General features: G+C 42.9%; 1 protein-coding gene across 6 annotated transcripts in view; it reads right to left on the reverse strand.

The window, feature by feature from the left end:
• The window catches only part of PRKN (parkin RBR E3 ubiquitin protein ligase), a 1,414,869-nt gene that overhangs the window by 996,202 nt on the left and 399,290 nt on the right, over positions 1-19,377 (reverse strand). For all 6 annotated transcript variants that reach the window (XM_081293730.1, XM_081293731.1, XM_081293729.1 and 3 more), the window contains one exon: positions 9,981-10,218. In XM_081293730.1, the coding sequence (XP_081149856.1) occupies positions 9,981-10,218 (238 nt within the window). The remainder of the gene's footprint in view (positions 1-9,980; positions 10,219-19,377) is intronic.

A 19,377-nucleotide genomic window follows, 5' to 3' on the forward strand; every position in this document is an offset into this window, starting at 1 on the left:
AATGTTCTTGATCAGAAATTTGTAAAATAATACATTTTGTTCATTAACCATTTTGAACAATACTATTTTTCACTGTTTCAGCAGTACTACTCAAAACATGTCTCCTGGATCAACCATACTAGCATCACCTAGGAACCTATCAGAAATGAAATTTCTCAGCCTCTGCCCTAGGCCAACTAGGGCTGGGTCCATCAATCTGTGCTTCAATAAGCCTGCAGGTGATTCAGATCTAAGTGCTAAGCTCCAGACTCACTGCTCTAAGAAATATGTCACTCATTCCAAAGTTTTCACTTCCTCTTATAAGTCTTAAAACAACATGTCCTAATTTCTAAGTACTGTCAACCTAAAATAACAAAAGAAAATGGCTCCCCAAAGAAAGTAGTTCATTAAGGTATGGTAGAGGACTACCGTCTGTGCTATACATTCTATGAAGGATCATAGGCACATCCAGAGAGGCTGGGGTGGGAGGGACTTGTAAAGGCAAAAAGGAGAAGTCCCTATGAATGTTTGGAAACAAATGTCTTTGGTCTCAGGGTTCTGCTGCTAGAAATGCTGTCAACTTATTGATGGTAGCAACTGCCAATAGCATATTCTTAGAAAAGTGGCACATCTGAGCAAGGCTTGAGGGACGTCTTGCTATGGGCCTTGATACAAACATATATACAGGAAGAGCAGAGCATGTGCGGCATGTAGGAATTTCTCATGGGTTTTTAGAAAGTTCCTCTGGTATGTTATGGTTTGGATATGATGTATCCCCCAAAAGCTCATATATGAGACAATTCAGGAATGTTCAGAGGTGATTACATTAGGTGAGTTTTAACCTAATCAGTGGATTGATCTACATTGATCCACTGATATGGATTACCTGGTTGGTAACCTTAGGCAGGTAGGGTGTGGCTGGAGGAGGAAAGTCACTGGGGGTGTGCCTTTGGAGTTTATTTTTTTAATTTTTTTTATTTTATTATTTTAGAGGGAGGGAGAGAGAGAGAGAGACACTGAGAGAGAGAATTTTTTTTAATATTTATTTTTTAGTATTCGGCGGACACAACATCTTTGTTTGTATGTGGTGCTGAGTATTGAACCCGGGCCACACGCATGCCAGGCGAGCACGCTACCCGCTTGAGCCACATCTTCAGCCCCAGCCTTTGGAGTTTAAATTTTAACCCTGATGAGCAGAGTGTGCTTTCTCTCTCTCCCTCTGCTTCCTGACTACCATACCTGAGTTACTTTCCTTCACTAAACACTTCTGTCACTATGTTCTGCCTCATCTCAAGTCCAGAGCTTGAAGTCAGCCATCTATGGACTGCAACCTCTAAAACCATGAGCAAAAATAAATTGTTCCTCCTCCAGTTGTTCTTGTCAGTCTTTTGGTCTTTTGCAGAAATGCAAAAGGGGACCAAAACGTGGTACTTATCTTAAACCTTTATTCATGGTTCCACTCTTCCTTGGGTATGATGTAAGTGACTCCATCTTAGATCTGGCAACTATCACAGCACAAACAGCATACTACAATGACCTATTAATGTAGATTGGTCACTCTGGGACACTTTGGCAAGTGAAGAATATGTCTTACAAATGTCCACACACAAAAGTGGAAGAGAAATTCCTTCTAACGGATGCATAAAATCCAACACATAAATAGAATAAGTGTTAAAAGGCAAGCTAACATGACACCTCCTAAAGTTCATAATTCAACAGCAAATGATCCCCAAAATATTAAAGTGAATGAAATATCAGCTGAGGAATTCAAAAGAATCATTATAAAAATGATCAATGAGTTCTAAGAGAACACAGAAAAGTAACTGAAAGAATTAAGGAAATCAGTACAGAATATGAATGAGAAATTCAATAAGGAGATAAAAATATTGAGAAAGAATGAAACAGAAATCTTGGAAATGAAAGACACATTAAATCAAATAAAATTTTAAGTTGAAAGTTTCTCTAACAGAATAGACTATGGTAAAGATGGAAACTCAGAGCTGGAACACAAAGTGGTCAGTCTTTAACATTCAGACAATATTTTAAAAATAATAATGATCAGAATATACAAGAACTGTGGGACAACATGAAGAGGCCAAACTTAAGAATCAATGGAATTGAGGAGGGCTATTAAATGTGAATCAATGAAACTGATAAACTCTTCAGATAAATCGTAACATAAAAATACCCAAACCTTCCAGTGAGATAGACATCTAGATACAGGAGGCAATCATAACCCCAAATAGACAAAATTAAAAAAACAAAACAAAACAATAAAACCTTTCCATGGTACATTAAAATTTAATTAAAATGCCTAACACAGAACAAGGATAGAATTTTAAAAACCTCAAGAGAAAAATATCAGGTCACATTTAGAGACAAGCCAATCAGAATCACTCCTAATTTCTCAGCACTGGCCAACAGCACTTGGAATAATGTGTTCCAATTCCTGAAAGAAGATAACTATCAACAATGTCTGCTATATCCAGCAAAGCTGTCATTCAAACCATCAATATAAACAGAAACTAAAAGAATTCATTATTACTAAACTAGCACCCCAGAACTTACAGAAATATTGCACACAGAATAATTAAAAAGTAAACCTCAGAGCTCACAAGAGAACAAATCCCACTTGAAGAGTATATAAGCAAATGAGAAACAGGACCAAATTAAACACAATCAAAAATCAAAATGGTAGGAATTAATAAACACCTGTCTATAATAACATTGAATGTAAATAGTTTCAACTCTCCAATTAAAATACATAAGCTGTTAGAATAGATTTAAAAACAAGACCCAACTATATGTTGTTTTCAAGAGATGAACCTTACAGGCAATGACAGCCACAAAAGTGAAAGAATGAAAATTGATACACCATGTGAATGGAGCCCCAAAACAAGCGGAAGTAGCTAGTCTCATACCTGACAAAGCAGATTTCACACCAAAATAGGTCAGAGGAGACAAAGGTCACTTTGTATCGGCAAAGGGAACAATTCAACAAGAAGATATAACAATAATAAATATATATTATCCCAACATGGGTGCAACTAATTATGTAAAAGAAAGACTATTCAAATTGAACCCCCAGATAGATCCCAGCACAATAATAATGGTGATTTCAACATATCTGTCTCACCATTAGATAGGTCATCCAGAAATATACTCAGTAATGACTCCTTGGATGTGAAAAATATTCTAAATCAAATAGATTTAACAAACATATATAGAATATTTCATCCAACAACAGGTAAGTATATTTTCTTCTGGGTAGTCATTGAACATTCTCTAAAGCAGACCATGTTCTAGAAAATAAAGTAACACTCAGAAAATACAAAAGAAATGATATAACTCCTGTATCTTATAGATAATAATGGACTGCAATTAGAAATCAACATGACTAAACCCTACAGAAACTATATAAACACATGAAGATTCAACAATATTATTTTGCCTCATGAATTGGTGACATGGGGAGAAATTTAAACATTCTTAGACTCAAATGAGAATAATAATATAATATATTAGAACCTCTGGGACATTATGAAGGCAGGTCTAAGAGGAAAGATTACAGCTATGTGTGTGTACCCAAGAAAATCAGAAATATCCCAAATAAGCAACCTAATGATGCATCTCAAGGCCTTTGAAAATGGAAGAAAAAACAATTCCACAACCAGTAGAAGAAGGAAGGAAATGATATTGGAACCAAAATCAATGAACTTAAGAATAAAAAAAAAATGATTGATGAAACAAAAAGTTGTTTCTTTTAAAAGATAAACAAAAATTAATTATAAGTCCTTAGCCAAACTAACAAAAAGAAAAAGGAAGAAAACTCAAATTAATAAAATTAGAGATGAAAATGGGGAAATCACCACATACACCTCAGAAATCTAGCAGGTTATTAGAGACAGTTTTGAAAACTTAAACTATAATAAATTGGAAAACCTAAAAGAAACGCATACATTTCTAGACAAATATGATCTGCCAAAACTGAATCAAGAGGACACAGGAAACCTAAACAGATCAATAACTTGTAATGAGATACAAACGGTAATAAAAAGTCTTCCAAGAAAGAAAAACTAAGGACCAATGGATTCTCAGTTGAACTCCACCGCACCTTTAAAGAAGAACTAATGCCAATCCTCCTCACTATTCCATAAAACAGAAAGGGATGGAACACTTACAAATTTACTCCATGAAGCTAATATCACACTTATAACAAAACCAAATAAAGATACATCAAGGAAACTACAAAGAATATGCCTGAGGAATGTAGATGCAAAAATACTTAATAAAATATTTACAAATCGTGTTCAATATATTAAGAAGAATGTACACCATGATCAAGTTGGTTTTATTCCAGAGATAAAAGGATGGTTTAATATATGCAATTCGGTAAATGTAATTCATCATATACACAGAATTAAGAACAAAGATCACTTAGTAATCTTAACAGATTCAGAGAAGGCTTTTGACAGAATTCAACACTCATTCATGATTTAAAAAAAAAAAAACACTTAAGAAACTAGAGATAGAAGGAATCTACCTCAATATCATAAAGGATATATATGAAAAATCAAAACAAATCTCATAGTTAACGGGAGAAAACTGAAAGCATTTCCTCTAAAATCTGAGAAGAGACAAGGATATCCACTCTCGCCACTCCTATTTAATATAGTGCTAGAAACTCTAGCCAGAGCAATTAGGCAAGATAAGGAAATAAAAGGCATAAAAATAGGAAAGGAGGAAGTCAAATTATCACTGTTTGATATAATATGATCCTACACCTAGAAGACCGCCCCCCCCCAAAAAAAAAAAACTCCACCAAAAGACTTCTACAGCCAAATAAACAAATTTGGCAAAGTAGCAGCTTACAAAATCAGTATATAAGAATCAATACCTTTCCTATATACCTACAACTAATCTGCTAAGAAATTAGGAAAACAATTCCATTCACAGTTGCCTCAAAACAACATCAACAAAACCCGAGGAATAAATCTAACTAAGGAGGTGGAAGATCTCTACAATGAAAACTATAGTACAGTGAAGAAAGAAATTGAGGAAGATCTCAGAAAATGAACCCTCCCTATTTATGAATGGGTAGAAGTAATATTGTTAAAAGCAATGGACAGATTCACTGCACTCCCCTATCAAAATACCAATGGCATTCTTTACAGAACTAGGAAAAAAAAAAACAGTCTTAAAACTCATTGAAAAAACAGAAGACCAGGATAGTCAAAGTAGCCAAAATGCAATGCCGGAGACACCATAATATCTGATTTCAAATTAAATTACAGATCTATAGTAACAAAAAGCTGCACGGGGGGCTGGGGATGTGGCTCTCAAGCAGTAGCGCGCTCGCCTGGCATGCGTGTGGCCCGGGTTCGATCCTCAGCACCACATACAAACAAAGATGTTGTGTCCGCCGTAAACTAAAAAATAAAAATAAATATTAAAAAAATTCTCTCTCTCTCTCTCTCTCTCTCTCTCTCTCTCTCTCTCTCTCTCTCTTTAAAACAAAAGCTGCATGGAACTGGCATAAAAATAGACATATAGACCAATAGTACACAACAGAAGACATGGAAGTACACACAGCTATAGTCACCTGATCCTTGAGAAAGATGCCAAAAATATACACTGGACAAAAGACAGCCTCTTTAACCAGTGGTGCAGGGAAACAGATTATCCATATGTAGAATAATTAAATTAGACCTTTATCTTTCATGCTTCATAAACACACACACACATACAAAAAAAAAAAAAAACTCAAAATGGATCAAAGACATAGAGATTAGACCAGGAATTTTGTAACTCCCAGAGGGAAACAGAGCCAACACTCCAACACACAGGCAAAGGCAACAAAATTCTCAATAGGACCCCTACAGCTCAGCAAATAATGCCAAGAGTAACAAATGGCATCAAATTTAAAAGCTTCTACACAGCAATGGAAACATTAGAAATGTGTATAGAGAATTCACAGAAGGGGATAAAAATCTATGCTAGGTACTCTTTTGACAGAGGATTAATATCTAGAACACATAAAGAACTCAAAAGCTTTACACCAAAACATCAAATAACCTAATTAATAAAGAATCAAATGAAATAAACAGACACTTCTCAGAAGAAATACAAATGGCCAACAAACATTTTAAAATGTTCAATCTCACTGGCAATTAGGGAAATGCAAATCAAAACTACACTGAAATCTCTTCTCACACCAGCTAGAATGGCAGACATCAGGAACACAAATAATAATAAATGGTGGAGACCATGTGGAGGAAAAGGAACACTTTGATCCTGTTGATGAGACGTACATTAGAACAACCACTGTGGAAATCAGTATGGAGGTTCCTCAAAGGTCCAGGCAGGCAACCACCATATGACCCAACTATACCACTCCTTGGTATTTACCCTGAAAAATCAAAGTCGTCACACTAGTGTAATACATGTAATATTCCTGTCAATAGCAGCACAATTCACATAGCTAAACCATGGAACCACCCTTGATGTCCATCGATGGATGGATAAAGAAAATGTGGTGTATATACACAATGGAGTTTAATTCAGCCATAAAGAAAAAAATGAAGTTATTTCATGTGTAGGAAATGGATGGAACCAGAGACCATCATGTTAAGTGAAATAAGTGAAACTCAGAAGGTCCAGGGTCGTGTGTTTTCTCTCATATGCCAAAGGTAGAGAGGAAAAAAGAAAACAAAGTTGGGGATGGATCTCTTAAATCTCAAAAAGAGATCAGTAGGGGAAAGGAACCAAGGGATAGGAGATGGGGAGGGAGGGGGAAGTGCCGGGGAGTGATATTGGCCAAATCATATTGTCATATTGTGTGCATGTACGAATACGTAACCACAATCCCAACTTTATGTACAACTATAAGGCACCAGTAAAAATAAATGTAGAAAAAAAACCCTCAAAAAATTCAAATGGTTCTCACCAGGAGAACTGAAAATCAGACTGTGAACAACTATTACCTTACTAGGCAGCAATGAAAATGCAGTAAAGAAAGAAAAAAAAAAAATGTAGCCTGTGACATCACCTCTCATGTTGACCAGCACCTTTCTCACCTACAAATACCCAAAAGGCACAGGCCCGATTTCAGAAGTTCCACCCGTTTTGGCTACTGGGAGGCTATCGTCCAGCTATTCGCCTTGTACATCCCTCTTACACGTAGCCAGCACCTGAATTCTTCCCAGTGTAATTCAAATACCAAGTGACAGGCAGAAACAGGGTCCATTTCTCCTGATCCATAAGGCAGAAGTTTTCAAACATTTTCTCCCAAATGGCAGGGGCTGTATGTGGTTAGTGGGTAAAAAGGCAGATGGGAAATCGCTCAGATTGCTTGGATTGACTTGGTGTGTGCACCTCTGTCTGACCGGCTTCCCACCTGGCACCTGCAGATGATACCAGGCAGGAGCCACAGTGGAACGGTGGGAAGACCTTGGCTCTAGGGTACTGGCATTTGGGAACTTTACCCTCGGCCAAATTGAGTCGGAATTTCTGGTTATGGGATAAGTACAGAATTTCTTCTTACTGTGGCATAAGAATTTCTGGCCACCAAAGAAACATGTACCCCAGGTAATTCTTCCACACACCAAGGACACCCACTGTACCAGCTGTTGGTGCCAAGATTGGCACCCAGCAGAGAACACTGGAGGATGGCAGGCACCAGCTGGGGCGAAAAGTGAGGTGTGGCCCCGAGTTTGGGGCCAAGATCACGGATCAGGCTCTTGCCACAGAGACCTGGGGTCACGCCCCCACTCCATGTAAATTTTCAAGAATTTATTCTATCAATTGTTTGGGTTGAAATAATTCCACATTTCAACTTAAAATATAAAGAAGATATTCGACATTTATTAGAATTTTCTCCAAGTCCAGAGAGAGAATATTTTCTTAACTAAAAGTTTTATGGTCTAGAGAGAAAGTCGATTGAAAGTGTCAATAATTCCAAAACCATGAAGTAAAATTCTGAAGACTAAAGGAAATTTTATGATAATATAATAAGACTATATTTTAACATTTTTCAGATAAATGTCAGTAGCAAAATTCTAAAGTCAGATATACTAGAAAAATGCTTGTGTTTATATGTGCACAAGATGATTATTCTGCTAATATTATTCATGTTGAAATAATTAAGAGAAAGCTTTAATTGTACTCTAAAGCAACTGAATGTATTTTCCATTTTTAGAAAAAATTTTTGGAAATAACACTATAAAACTAGTTTATAAATCCACTACATAATAAGCCAAACTTGGTCAATGAATAAATATTTCAAAGGTATATAAATTCTGATTATATTTCAATGCCATCTTTGACTCTCAACGATATACTATCTGGACAAAATGTATTATGTGCTCACTCACCCTATCCATGAGCAATGTATACAATTGCTTTGGGATTTATGTTCTGAAATTTTGCATGATGCATATCTTACTAGAATTTATAATTTACAAGCTTTTGTTAAATTTAACACTAAGATTTGGAGATTTATTAATGTCAATACATGTATATCCAGGTCAGTTAACTATCCTTTAGTGTTACCACTGTAGGAATAAAACTGACTGTTTATCTGCTATTCTACTTCAGATGGCCATGATCTGCATTGTTTCTACTTTTTCATTTGCCCCTGGAAATTATCCCACTGTTTCTGCAAGCACATCTGTGATTTCTAAAATGTGTTTAATTTTATTTAGTAATTTAGCAGGAAGCATTTCCTGTTACTTGATGCCTCTATGAAGGTCATATAAAGCCCAGGACTATCTTTACTTGACCCATCCTTACATGAGGGAGGCACATAAACTTCTACCTGTAACATCATTTATTTGGTGTTTTCTGTGCACATAATCAAAATGAATCTGTTCTATTTTTGGTCTATTTATGCTGGAGAATAAGAGAGTAAGAAAAAACACATTAATCTTGTCAAAATAACAAAAGGATGACCATCTGCTATAGTTTGAATGTCTATGTCCCCTCAAAAATGCTTGTTGAAAACTAAATGCCAATGTGATAGTACTAAGAGGGGGAGTTTTGAGGGGTGCTTAAGTCCTGAGGCCACTGCCTGGTGAATGGAATTAATATCCATAAAATGAACTTGGGGTTCACTATCATAAATCAACAGGACAATTCCCCGCCTTGAGTGTACAGGAGACCAGAACACACCACCCTAAAATATGTCTCTTTGGCATAGGGATCATTTCACGAACCTGCCATCCCCTCTGCCATGTGAGGACTCAGCCTTCAGCTCCTGCAGGATGTGCCAACAGGACACCCTCTTAGATGCAGGGGCCAGATCCTCCAGGCTCCCAGCCTGTCAGTGCTAGGATGTTGGACTCCAGCCCCAGAACTGTGAGGAATACATTCCTGTCCTCTATAAATCCCCAATCCCAGGTTATCTTGTCAACAAGGCATCGGCCCATTGACCTCTTGATCAAAGGTAAGCACATGGGGGGTTGCCGCACGGAGAAGGAAGGCCTTCATGAAGGGATTTCACTGACACTGTGACATGTGGCTGAGAGCCTGCAAATGGCTCCAACTACCTCCAAAGTCCTTTTTCTACTTTTTAAAGTTTCTCTAAATCACAAAGAAACATAATCAATTAAAAGAGTTTAAGAAAGAAGCAGAAGAAAGCAAAATGGGAGGACATGCAGGTACATTAGTGGTAGAGTCAAACCCTGATGCAACTTACTCAAGTCCCCGCCATCCCCAGCTCCTCCAAAATGAAAACGAATACATGGCACAGTTTTGTTGTGGTCCCAACACTCTGCCATCCATGCTGATGTCCACTTTTAATGTGACACCTGCGCTTGTCGATACATGTATTCCCCTCAGGTGACACCCAGGGACTCTCCTTCTAAGGAGGCCTCCTTGCAGTGACTCAGACTCCAGTCCAAACGTGGCAGAAGTGGGACGTGTGCGTGGGGAGACCGCGCTGCACAGAGACTTCCCTGAGCAACCAACCACCGTGGCGGCCCTGGACAGACGCATCACAGTACCTGGGCCTCCGGCTGCTGTGGAGTCTCTTCTGCTGCCAGTGTCCAGAACCACAGCCAGCCCCACCGAGTCCGCCGGCAGCATGGAGCTGCTGAGGTCCACCCGCGTCAAGCTCTTGGGCTCCCTCTCAGGGCCTCCCAAGACGGTTCTAGGCTCATCCCCTCCAGGTGCGGCTGCTTCCTGACCCCTCCTTGGTCTCTGCACAATGTGAACGATGCTCTGCTGTTCCAGGTCGCAGTTCTGTTGGGAGTGAGGTGGAAACATATAAGTAAATGGCCACCACTAAATGCCAAAGAGCTACCCGTCCTCGGTCCCAGGGGACTTTCAAGGCCATTTCTGTACTGTGTCTACATCAGCAGTCAAAGGGACAGGAAAATGACAGGTGTGATTGACTGACTTAGGCACACTTCCCTGCCCGTGGGGGTCAAGGCACTTGTACGTGGTACTTGTTAGAAAAGCAACACTGAAGTGGGGTCAGAAACGGAAATTTAGGGATAAATGGAAGACAGCAACAGAAAGCCACAGCAATAATCAAGGGGACATGAATTTTCGCCATTTTATATATACATGAGCAGTATTTGCATAAGCACAGTGCAAATAATATGCTTTTAAAACTGATTTACCCTAGAAGTGATATGTCCTTTACTAAGACAAGGACTAGAGAAGGGACTGTCATGCACCAGCTACCCCCTCTCACAGAGCTGGGTCCTGGCTCTCAGTACTCCCCACCCCAATTCTCTATGGCTTCAAACTACTTCCTGCCATTCCCTCTCATCTGGAGAGCGTGGAGACAAGATCTGCGTGAGGCGAAAGGACACTAATGGCACCAATAATAACCTCTCTCCCTGTGTCTTCCTCCAGCTTTCTCGTTGCTGTCACAGAATCCTCTCAAAAGCAGTGACCTGGTCACTCTATGGCACCCCGCCCCACACTCCTGCTTCTGATCTGCCTCCACCCGGAGGCACCAGCACCCCCTGTGTTCTTCAGTCCTGTTCCTACCTCTTCCCACCCGCTGTCACACTGACTGCCCCCACCTCCCGCTCCCAAGGTCGCCCAGGGCAGTGCTGCTCAGCAGTGATCACTGTTCAGCATCCTTGTCCCCATGTCCAACCTACCTTCCCGTTTGTCCTACTGCCCCTTCCCCCACTGCACCCAAACTCCATCCACCTGATTTTCCTCCTGCTCTCTAACAGAGGCCAGTCACCACCGTGACTCCTCCTCCTAGGCACATCCAGCCAGGTGCCTAGAGTAACCCTTAGGAACCAGCAGTTCCCTCCACACCTCCTCCTCCCTCATTCACCACCATCGCCTCCGCGTTAGGCTTCATCATGCCACAGCTTCGTCATCACGTCCTCTGCCCCCACCTCTGCCACTCCAGCTCCGCACATGCGAGGATCCTTGCTGAGTGCCACGTGAGCTTTCTGAAGTGTCTGCGAATCCACCTTGGTCAAGTGCGCATGCTTTCCTGCTTTCTAGAGCTCCATCTCAGGGCTCTCCTGACCTGTCCCTCTCTTCACTGTGGAGGGTTCTAGACCACTCTTCGTGTCTTCACTTCCTACTTCAACAGCACACACCACAAACCTCTCTGTGACCCTGTGCTCAGCCCCGAGCCTTGGCCCCGGGTACGGCCATAGAAACGACTGAAATAGGGCCTCTCCATGCTTCTGCCCTCTAGCAGCTAGGGTCTTATAAAGAGCATCTCTGGAAGGTTCTAGCCCTGCTGCTCAAGCCCCAGAAGTGCACCCAGTGCAGACGGGAGCCCAGCCACAGAGAGGCCCAGGGGCAGCCGTAGCCGTGTGGCAAGCAGAGTCTTCTGGGGGGACAAGCTGGGACGCACACCCTGGGCGACCCCAGACCCAGGAGAAGAGGCTCATAATGTATGGCCCTAAGCTTTTGGCTGCTCCTAGACGGAAAGTAGATGCAGCAGGAGCCCTCAGCCTGAGTCCTTCAAACCACACAGCCGGGAGACCTGAGCACAGCACAGCAGGACAGAGGTCGGAGGCCAGGAGCCCACAGCAGGAGGAGCAGAGGGAGGATCAGACCTGGCCCAGCCTCAGGATGCACCCATACTGTGCCCTCAGGATTCAGCAAGAACGGTCCTCTCCACATTCAGGGCTGATCCACTCACGCCATCCCTGGAGACAAAAGGGATGCCTTTCTCTCTCATCTAAGTCCCCACAGCCTTCGTCTGCCATGCTCCTCCTACTACAGTGCAGGGTGTGAGCAGTACGTGGTGAGTGTCTGTGTGTGTGTGTGTGTGTGTGTGTGTGTGTGTGTGTGTGCGTGCATCCTCCAGCTTGATTTATAAATTGTTGAGAACTGCATGTGGGTCACCCTTCGGTGTGTTTGCCAGAAGGCCCCACACAGTGCTCTGAGCCAACGAGATGGACTAAGAAAGTGAAGGACTGAGGAAAACAAGGAAAGAGTGGGAACACGAACAGCCAAGAGCTGTGTTCAGCGCACCCCAGGAACCAGGGAACGCAGAAGAAAGAGTCCAGCAGACTCGGGCCCTAGCGCTTCGTCAACTGCTGTGTGACACTGGGGAAATTATCCCCAACCCTGGGCTTCATTTTCTATCATGGACCACAGCATCTTCAGCTCGGAAGACTCTCTGGGGAGTCGAGGACTTGGGCAGAGTGAAGAGAACTCAACACACGGTTGGGAACTGACAAGGAGCTCCCTTTCTGGTACAGCAGTAAAGCCTGAGAACTCTATTTGTCTGCTCCCATCATTCCATTTTTCTTTATACAGAGAAGGTGATCTAAGTGGCCGTTATTATGTTAATATTCCAGCTTTCCGCGGTCCTAAAATTAATTTTAAAAAATCCCTCAGGCTCAGATTCTGTGGAACACATGAGGAACCTGAGCACATGTTCAGAGGCAGCTGAAATTTGACAAATATAGAAAAACTCCCTGTCCACTCAAATCCAGATTTTCCTAATGCTCAGGGTAGTACTGCAAAGGGGAACGGAAAGACCCCAGACAGATTTCAGTAGTTACACTGACATTTAGAGAACATATTTTCCCGTCTCCATCCAGGGTTCTGAGATCTTTAATTGCTTAATTTTTGACTCTTTCACAAAAAATGTTGTTGATCAAGGAAAAGCTCCCTGTGCCAGATGGTTCACTCACACAGCCGCCAGCACAGCTCAATGCCACGTTAACACGCCCCATGGACCGGAAATTGGATCGACTTCAGTTGGGTAGCCACTCCAAAGCCCCAAACGATATTTAGCTCTCACGATATACAAGAAACTCCTCAGGTTCCCTAGGAAAAGATTTTTAGTGGGAGGACAGGATAGGGCTCCAATATGGCTTTCAGGACAGGACAAAACCCACGTCTTACTGCTTGACCGTAAGATCGCCCCACAGAGACAAAGCACGCAATGTCATTCCTTTTTCTCTTTATAGAAATTTGTTAATCCAACCAGTAAGGTGGTAGGCAGGCATTCACATCTACACTGGGTCTTGTGCTGTCAAGCAGAGCTGCAGACCCAGGGGACTGAAGGGTCTGTGACCTGGGCTCTCTCTGACAGGACCTTTGATATGGAGACAGTTCACATTTATAAAATATCTATGGAGGGGTTTTTTTTTTTTTTTGGTCAAATAATGACCAACTCTCATCCAATGGGCCATTATCCAACAATATACAAAAAAAAAAAAAAAATTAATGTCTTTTTTTCTCCCCAAAGAAGTCTCTTTGATGGCATGTTGTTAGAATACAAACATTTCAGAAAGAAAGTGATAATCCAATTTTAGAAATAATTAAAACTTGAAAAACTCAACAATGTTCTTCAAAAATATTCTTAAAAGATTCCCCAGAAAAGGGAATAATGTTACTCTAACAAGAACAATTACTGGGACTGAAAAGTCATCCATATGTTTTCAAATACTTAATGGAGAGTTACCTAGGTCATCTCTAAACAGTTAGCATTCATACATTATAACAATAATTATATTAACAATAAAGGTAAAACGTACACAGTGTTTTTGAGGCATAACTGTCTTTTCATGGCTCCATAAGGGAGTGACTGTTACCATCTGCTGTGATCTGGATTTGTCCTCCCAAACTCATACACTGAAGCTTAATCATCAACTTGACAGTATTGAGAGGGGGGCTTCAGCAGGTGATTAAGTCCTCAGGATGGAGCCTTCACAGATGTGGTCAACACCTTCCTAAAGGAGGTGTGAGGGGCAGTCTGTCCCTTCCCTCCTTTTTTGTCCCCTTTGTCCTTCTGCTCTTCAGCCATGTGAGCATCAGCAAGACACCACGCTAGAGGCCCAACGCCAGCACCTTGATCCTGGACTGACCAGTCTTCCAGATGAGGAATGAAAGTCTGCTCTTGGCAACTGCCCATCCTAAGGCATCTGTGACAGCCCAAGACCCCCTGGAGAGTCGGTGTGGGAAGCCATGTGAGCCGTGCCTAACAGGTACGGCTGTTTGCACCCTACTTATCCTGGCGGTCATGGCTCACTTCAGTTCCACTTCTCAGAAGAAGAAGGTGAGTCAAAGAGAAGTTAGAACTTGGCTCAGTGTCACCAGCTCCCAGCTGTGAAGCCACGGTGGGAACGCAGGCTGCCAATCCCCCCTTAGCCTTCTCTGAATCTGCAGAACCAGTGGAGGTGCAGATAGGCCGGGGGAGCAGGATGAGTCTGCAGGGCTCGTGGTGAGGAGGGGCTCGAAGCTGCAAGTGGGAACAGCCCAGGTCCAAAGGAATGTGCAGGAGAAGGGCGGGAAACTGGAAAATGAGGGCGCAGAGAACTGCCACGGGAGGGGACCCAGGCAGGAAGCAAAAGAAAGCTCGGCTCAATCTGATTTAAGGTAGGTAGGTAGGTAGGTAGGGACAGTGGCAGTTACAGAGGATCCCGTGAAAATATGGACATGGAAGGAACAGGGCAAAGGTGGTTGGAACCAGCCCAGCAGAGTCCAAGGTGATTCCAAAGGCAGAAGCAGGATCAGCCGTTAGTGAAGTCCGCTCCCTGTGAGGTCCCCATGCCCAGGATGACAGTGCTTGTCACAGGGTACTCTCTTCTGTGCTTCTGTCCCCACACAGCACCACCTTAGAGAAAAGATACTGCATCTCCCTCATACTGCGTCTGCGGAACCTACTGTGATCACTCGATCCTAACACACTCCCTCTGAGGGCCTGAGCCACTGCATGGTCCTCCAAGCACACAGCTACTGTCACAGCCAGTGCGGGGGTGATGAAAGGCTCAGAGGGCTTCAGGGACTTGCCCAGGGGTCCAGGCAGGTGACTGGGAATGCAGTCAGTGCCTCTCAGCGCCAGGGACTCCCCACTCGGGCAAGCCTGGGTTGACAAGCCCACTCCCCATCTAGACCCCTCTGCTCCTCCTGAGCCTACTTTGGTGGCCTGCCAGTAGGTCAGGATACCCTCAGCACCCTTCTTACTGTCCTCCAGGCCTGTTAAACTCTCTCTCCACACAAGATGGGTACGAGCATTCTGTCAGAAACCTCTCACGCTGGCTGGGTGTACACTGTAAAGTCTCACAATATTGGATTTGTATTTAAATTTTTAGTGGCACACATGTTTTTTCCAAGAAATGCATTATAATCAGCCAAGAATTATCAGATAAAAGTTTTCTGACTTTAATAGTCAGATTTTAATTTTAAAATTTATTCTGTCATTAACAGATTCTTTAAGAAGTACTTTTTATAACAACTTATATTTTCTTTTTTCTGATGAACAAATTGCAGCATGTTTTTTTTTTTTCTTGTTGCTTCTGAAAATAACTTCCAATATGTTTGTGTAAGGCCATCAGGGTTTCTAATAATGTATTTTCTATGCCAAGAAAAAAACAGACATTTCTTTAGGAAGCCATTTGAAAGTATTTTTTAACCTGATGGTTAGAAACCCTCTGGCTGATTGACAATGAGACAACACAGATAAGACCATGAGCCTGGAGAGGCTCAGGAGGAGTTAGAGTCACCATCAGAAACTCTGGTCTCACTGGTTCATGGTTTCAAACTCCAGTTCCCATACAGAGTGTTCAGTGACCACAAAATGCCAATTTATATTAATTGGGAGAGAATAAAAACTACTCCTTCAGCCTCATCCTTCATTAAAAGAGAGAGAGAGAGAGAGAGAGAGAGAGAGAGAGAGAGAGAGAGAGAGACTTAAGAAGATTCTTTGTGATTTAGTCTTTGAATTATGTCCTTTTTCTTATGACCAGTTTCCATTATAATCAAAGATATTATGCTACATAGAGATATTCAAAGTCCCCCTCTCCAGTAGCCAAAAGCAGGGTAACACAATTACTGGCAAAGGTTGTTAGCCCCACACTAATTAGCCAACGCAGCTCTGGGCCTTGCCAACCCACATCCCTCCCACCCCAGACCTGGGACCTTTTCTCTGCTCATTAGGACCTATACCAGGGCCCCGGAGGAGAGAAATAGGGGGTTCGCTGCATGGTAGCTGCCTTGGTAAATGATTCATTTGGGAGGAAAGGAGGTCAGTGCTGCTTGGAATTGACTCATCCTTGTCTGCTCTTTCCTAATACAACAGCTATCAGAAAGTCAGAACCACACCCACTAAGACCACTATGTTTTCAACTGTAAACTTTGCAAGAAAAATCCCCCCCCCAACTGTTGTTTGTTGCTACTTAGGATAAATGTTACAAAAAAATACATATGGATCATTTTCAACAAAATCACCTCATTTTAAGCCGCTGCACATGCTTTATAGACATTCTTCTGCCACAATGCTCTTCCTCACCTCCGTCCGAAAGCTGTGGAGTCAGCCACCCAAGGACTGAGACCTCTGAAACCCTGAGCCCCAAATAAACTTTTCCTCCTCTAAAATTGTTCTTGCTGGGTCTTTGGGTCACAATAATGAAAAAACTAACACATATGTTGACTCTGATCCTGATGTGAGAATATTAGCATTGGGACCTTTGGCAGGGTTAGAGTTAGGGGTGATGCCCTCATGGGTGGGATCCATGCCCTTATAAGAGACACGAAAGCTTCCCATCTCTCTCTGCTGTCTGCCACGAGAGCATTTAGGAAGAGAACTGTCTGAAAACCAGGAGGCAGGCCCTCACCAGTCATCAGCTCTGCCAGGACCTTGAGCTTAGACTTCCAGGCCCCAGAGCTCGAAGCAATGAACGTTGTTTGAGCCACCCAGTTTACAGTGTTCTGCTACAACCTCCGGAACCGAGTAGGACAGCCAGGGCAGGCTGCTGAAGACCCGGAAACGATACAAGTAAGCACAGGGAAAGGAATGGATTCGTTCAAGGTTATAATTAGTTGCCAGCTGGCCTGGAATCAAATAAATTTAAGTTTTTAAACTATTGGGTAACCCAAAAGATGCTTATGATTAATCAGAAATAAACTAAAGTGGTATCAGTTTTGAATTATTGGCTATTATTAAAAAGATCCCACCCCCTAGAAAAAAAGCACCAAAACCTAAAAGCTCCCTTAGGGGAAGTATATCCAGTTATATAGGAACAACAAGAAAAGAGGTGAGAAAAATAAACAGAGTGACTTAGTTCTCTTTGTATTGCTATAATAGAATAGCTGAGGTTGGTAATCTATAAAGAATCTTATTTCTCTCAGTTATGGAGACTAGGAAGCCCAAGGTCTAGAGGACTCCATCTAGCAAGGACCTTCTTGCCACATCATCCCATGGCGGAAGGTGGAAGGGAAAGTGAGAGAGAGCAAGACATGGAACCTGCAGCCCCCAGCCCTTTTACATTTTGTATTAACCCATTCTTGAGGTGGAGTCCTCATGACCTAAACATTTCCCCCAGGTCCACCCCACAGCACTGTGGCACTGAGGATTCAGTTTCCAACACATGAATGTTGGAGACACAGGGAAACCACACCACAGGGCGACTTATTCTAAAACATGAATAGTTCCTAAGTCAAGCATTGGTCTTCCTGCCATCAAGATGCGTTGCCAAGCACCATCACACAGGCACCCTTCTGCAGATCCCAGGGAGACCTTTCCCTTGGCCTCTAGGTGGAGCCTGAACACCTGCATGGTGCTAAGGTGTGGTGGGGGATGTGGGAGGGGCAGTAAGTAGTCAGGCTCCTCACTGTCGAGGGAGAAACCCCGCACAAGCAGGCATTTGTATTTATATTTTAAACAACTGACATAGATAAGCAGTCTCACCCTTCTGCTGTAAATTTCTTAAGCTCTAGCCTCAGGTTTCAATTTCAGATATAAATACAACACATTGTCACTTGTGTCAGCTCCTCTTTCATAATCTGGTGTGTTAGGATGGCGTGTGCCACAACTCCTTTCCCATAGATAAACGAAACATGCACCTGCTCCCCTCCCACACCTTGAAGCAGTTCATCTGCCTGAGGGGCCCTCCAGACATAACCAGTGGAAAGGCATTGAGCCCCTGTGGGGCCAGGACCAACTCCCAGCCGCGACGTTGGGTAGCAAGCAAGATGCATGCCGCCGTTCACTCTGGCCTCAGCTGGTGGTCCCAGTTAATTCCCCCCTGTGATCCTGCACTCAGAGAAACAAGGTGTAAAGCCACGGGCCACACCAAGGAGCTCCCTGGAGCCAGGCTCTCATCTGGAATAGTGCAGCAGGTAGGGCCATAGGCACTAGGGCGGGTGAGTGAGGTGACCCCCATGTGGGGCGATGACCAGGACCACTCAGCTTTTAAGTTTGACTTCAAGATACCTGGTAAACACTGTCGTCGAAGAGAGCACTCTTCTACATTCAGCTGGTAGAACTTCTATAATGGATCCCCTACGCTGTCGCTAACAGAGCCTTCCCATTGTTATAATACGAACGTTCCTGGGGCTCACGGATTCGAGGAAAGCTTGCAAAGGCTCATTCGGTCTTCGCTACTGATAAGTCAATTGAAGAAAAGTACAAAAGTCCACTAGGGGACCCAGGGAAGTGCCCCAAAGTGTGAAGGAAGCTAATGAGAATCCCATATGACATGTCAGACCACAGATTTAGACAGAGTGGCCCTCCCTTATCCACAGGGATCTGTTCAAAGACCCCCAGCAGATACTCAAAACTGTGGATAGAATTGAACCCCATATTCTCCAGAGGTCCACTAAGTGGCAGGCAGGTGGCATACACAGCTCGACCATGGGGGACAAAGGAATGATTCAGCCTCCACACAGATGGAGAAGATGCACAAGATCGCATCATGATACTGAGGATGGTGTCAGTTATGCCTGAAACCTTCCACTAGTGTTCTCAGGTGGGTGACAGCAGGAAACAGAAAGCATAGCAAGAGAACCCCAGGCGAGAGACTCCTGGAAAGCATTTCCTCTCCCAGGGCCCTGGGGTAGGGAGTGAGAGCCCATATGGAGGGTGTTCACAAACAGCTCGGGAAGCTGTCTCAGGGCTCAGTCCCTCACCCAGGCGACATCAGAGACTCTGAGCATGTGCGCACGGGAAAGGCAAGC

This window comes from Spermophilus citellus (genome assembly GCF_964194105.1).
Source record: "Spermophilus citellus genome assembly, chromosome: 5".
Taxonomy (NCBI): domain Eukaryota; kingdom Metazoa; phylum Chordata; class Mammalia; order Rodentia; family Sciuridae; genus Spermophilus; species Spermophilus citellus.